The 2,759-nt window shown below is 37.5% G+C and overlaps 1 protein-coding gene across 1 annotated transcript in view; it reads left to right on the top strand.

Annotated features, from left to right (window-relative positions):
• Positions 1-1,572, top strand: part of THEM4 (thioesterase superfamily member 4) — a 23,517-nt gene extending 21,945 nt beyond the window's left edge. The window contains exon 7 of the mRNA XM_012733242.1: positions 1,329-1,572. Coding sequence (XP_012588696.1) covers positions 1,329-1,369 — 41 coding nt within the window. The 3' untranslated portion in view covers positions 1,370-1,572. The remainder of the gene's footprint in view (positions 1-1,328) is intronic.
• Positions 1,573-2,759: the final 1,187 nt, after the last annotated feature.

Below are 2,759 nucleotides of genomic sequence, written 5' to 3'. Positions count from 1 at the left end.
AGCTCTTGTATGCATAAATAAATAATCTTTTTTTAAAGTACATATATGTGTTTGTGTGTGTACCTAAGGTCTATTTGTTTTGAACTTTGCAGAATAGAAATCATGCTTTATGTGCTTCTCTAGGTCTTGATATTATTGTTTTCATTCAGCTTCATGTTACTGAGATCACTCATGTTCTTGACTGTTTGCTCATGTACTGCTGTACAATATTCCATTGTGACCACAGCACACAGACTGAGCACCTCTTCTGATGGTAGGCCTGGCTGTATTGGCTGGGACTACTCTTAACTGTTTGGTTTCAGGTGTACAATTTCTCACTTCACCACCAAATGTTCAACATTCAACACCAAGCATTCTTGTTTGTGTCTCCGAGGATGTATATATATAGAGAGAGAGACAAAAACTTAACACATAATTAGGAGTAGGGTTTCTAGGTGTGGAGTATAATAGGGGAATGCCAGGCTGCTGCAACTGTACCAAATTACATTCCCACCTGTGATTTTTGAGATTTTTTGCCCTGATCTTCCTGAGCAATTAGTGAAGTCAGACTTTTTGATTTTCTTCCAGTCACATGGTTATAAGATGGTATTTCAATGTGATCTTGATTTATATTTTCCTGGCCTCCTATGGAGTTAAGCAGCTCTTCAAACATTTATTGATCATATTTGTTTCCCACTGTGAAATTCCTATTTGTTCAACCTTTTTTTTCTTTTCTTAATTTATTAATATGGGTCCTTTGATATAATATTTATTAAACTTAATATTGTTTACTATTGACAAATTGTTGACCAGATAACTCCTTCCAAATATGTAAGTTGTCTTTTATTTGCTTTAAGATATCTTTTATGAACAGGATTTTTCATGTTAATGTCACAGTTATTAAATGTTTTCCTTTATGGTTAATGCTTTATGTATCTTGCTTTAAGAAATTTGTTATTCCCCTAAGTACCAGCTCTTTGTAAGAATGATGACTAAAAGAAGTAGGAAGAAGATGGTGAATAATTTGAACCTGTAGTCAGTACAGTTTGTGATTTATATTGTTGTCTCACTAAATCTTTCAGTATTATAAAGGTTGGCTCATTTTCACTTTTATTTCATCTCTGACAATCTCTTACGGAAAGTGATGATGAATCATGAAATGCCCAAGTAGAAGACCTTCTGTTACGGTATTATGATATCAAAAATTGACTCCTAATTTGGCTGAAAATGAGAGTGGGCAGATGAGATGGTAAAAACATAAATCTAAATGCTTTTCTTTGTATTTCAGTGTAGAGAGTCCCATCAGATTTAAATCAGTTGACTTATATTCGATTATTTTGTTTGTTTAGGCTTATTTATAAAGCTGGACCCTAACAAAAGTTTGACATAAAAGAGCTCCTGTTGAATGCCACACCAATCGCGAAAGACTGTCTTCTGGAATAAGCTGTCATCCTGGGCCTACTCCCCCACACTGTTGAGGCCCCCACCAGCAGAAGCCTGCTAACACTGACCTTCTCCAGAGAGCCTGAGTACCACTAACTCCAGGAGTTTCCACCATCTAAACTTTTTAATACAGAAACACTCCTTGTGAGAGTCTCAGCAGTTCTTTCTGTCTCCTTTAGATAAGTCTCCACTTCTGAAATTTGAATAGACTTGAAGCTTGCACAAGTGTGATGTCTGTCCCATTGCAGACCATAGAAAAATTCATATTGAAACCACAAGCTTGGAAACAACAGAAAAGAAAAGGAAGGAATAAATATGTGAGTGTGTGTATGTGGTGTATGTATGTACACATGTATTATAAATTAGAAAGTTAGCTTTGGTGTATCAAAACAAATATTTTGGGCTATAGTAGGATACACGACTAGTTCCTGTAGCACTGTATACTTCGAATATGTCTTGGACTCTAGGTATACTATTTCTGACATGTGCTGTGCTACTGTGTCTTAACAGCATAGTTGATCATCACTGGAGGTGCCAAGTACCTTCTTAGATGTCTTCATCCATTCATTGGCTTGGATTGAAATAAACAGAAATTTATTGCTGGAACTCGGAAAGTCCAAGATCAAGGCACCAGCATGGTCGCCTTCTGGTGAGGACAGTCTTCTCATTGGATACTCACATGGTAGAAAGGTCTAGAGATCTTTTTAGATTCTCTTTTATAAGGGTACGCATCTCATTCATGAAGGTAACACTTAATTATTTTAGCAATCCCAGAGCCCCATCTACTAAAATCATCACATTGGGCATTAGGGTTTCATCATAGTAATTTGGGGGAAACATACTCAGACCAAAACATTAGGACTTTCCTGGCAAAGTTCCATACACTGGGTGACTTAACAACAACAGGAACTCATCTTCTCACAGTTCCAGAGTCCAAAAAGTCCCAAACCAAGATATCACAAACCGCACTTCCTTCAAAGGTACTAAGGGAGAAATTGGCCACGCCTCCCCCTTGTTCCAGTAGCTAACATTCCTTGCTTGTAGATGTATCACTCCAGCCTTCCATCTGCACAGGGCGTTTGGTCTGTCTTCACCTTGTCTTCATTCCTATTTATCTGTCCAAATGTCCCCTTTTTGTAAGGACACCAGCCATTGGTAGGGCTCAGGCTAACAACCTCATTTTAACTTGATTACTTGAATAAAGAGCTAATCCTTATAAGGTCACATGAGGAAATGGGGGGTTAGGACTTCGGCATGCCTTTTTGGAGGGGCTACAATTCATAACAGACCCTTAGACAAGAATAAAATGACTAACGTTCTAGGAAATATTCTGTTTT

Source organism: Condylura cristata, unplaced genomic scaffold, assembly GCF_000260355.1.
Source record: "Condylura cristata isolate star-nosed mole 26May11 unplaced genomic scaffold, ConCri1.0 scaffold00040, whole genome shotgun sequence".
Taxonomy (NCBI): Eukaryota; Metazoa; Chordata; class Mammalia; order Eulipotyphla; family Talpidae; genus Condylura; species Condylura cristata.
Note: the sequence above shows the minus strand (reverse complement) of the source record. Positions and strands in the feature narration are given on the sequence as shown.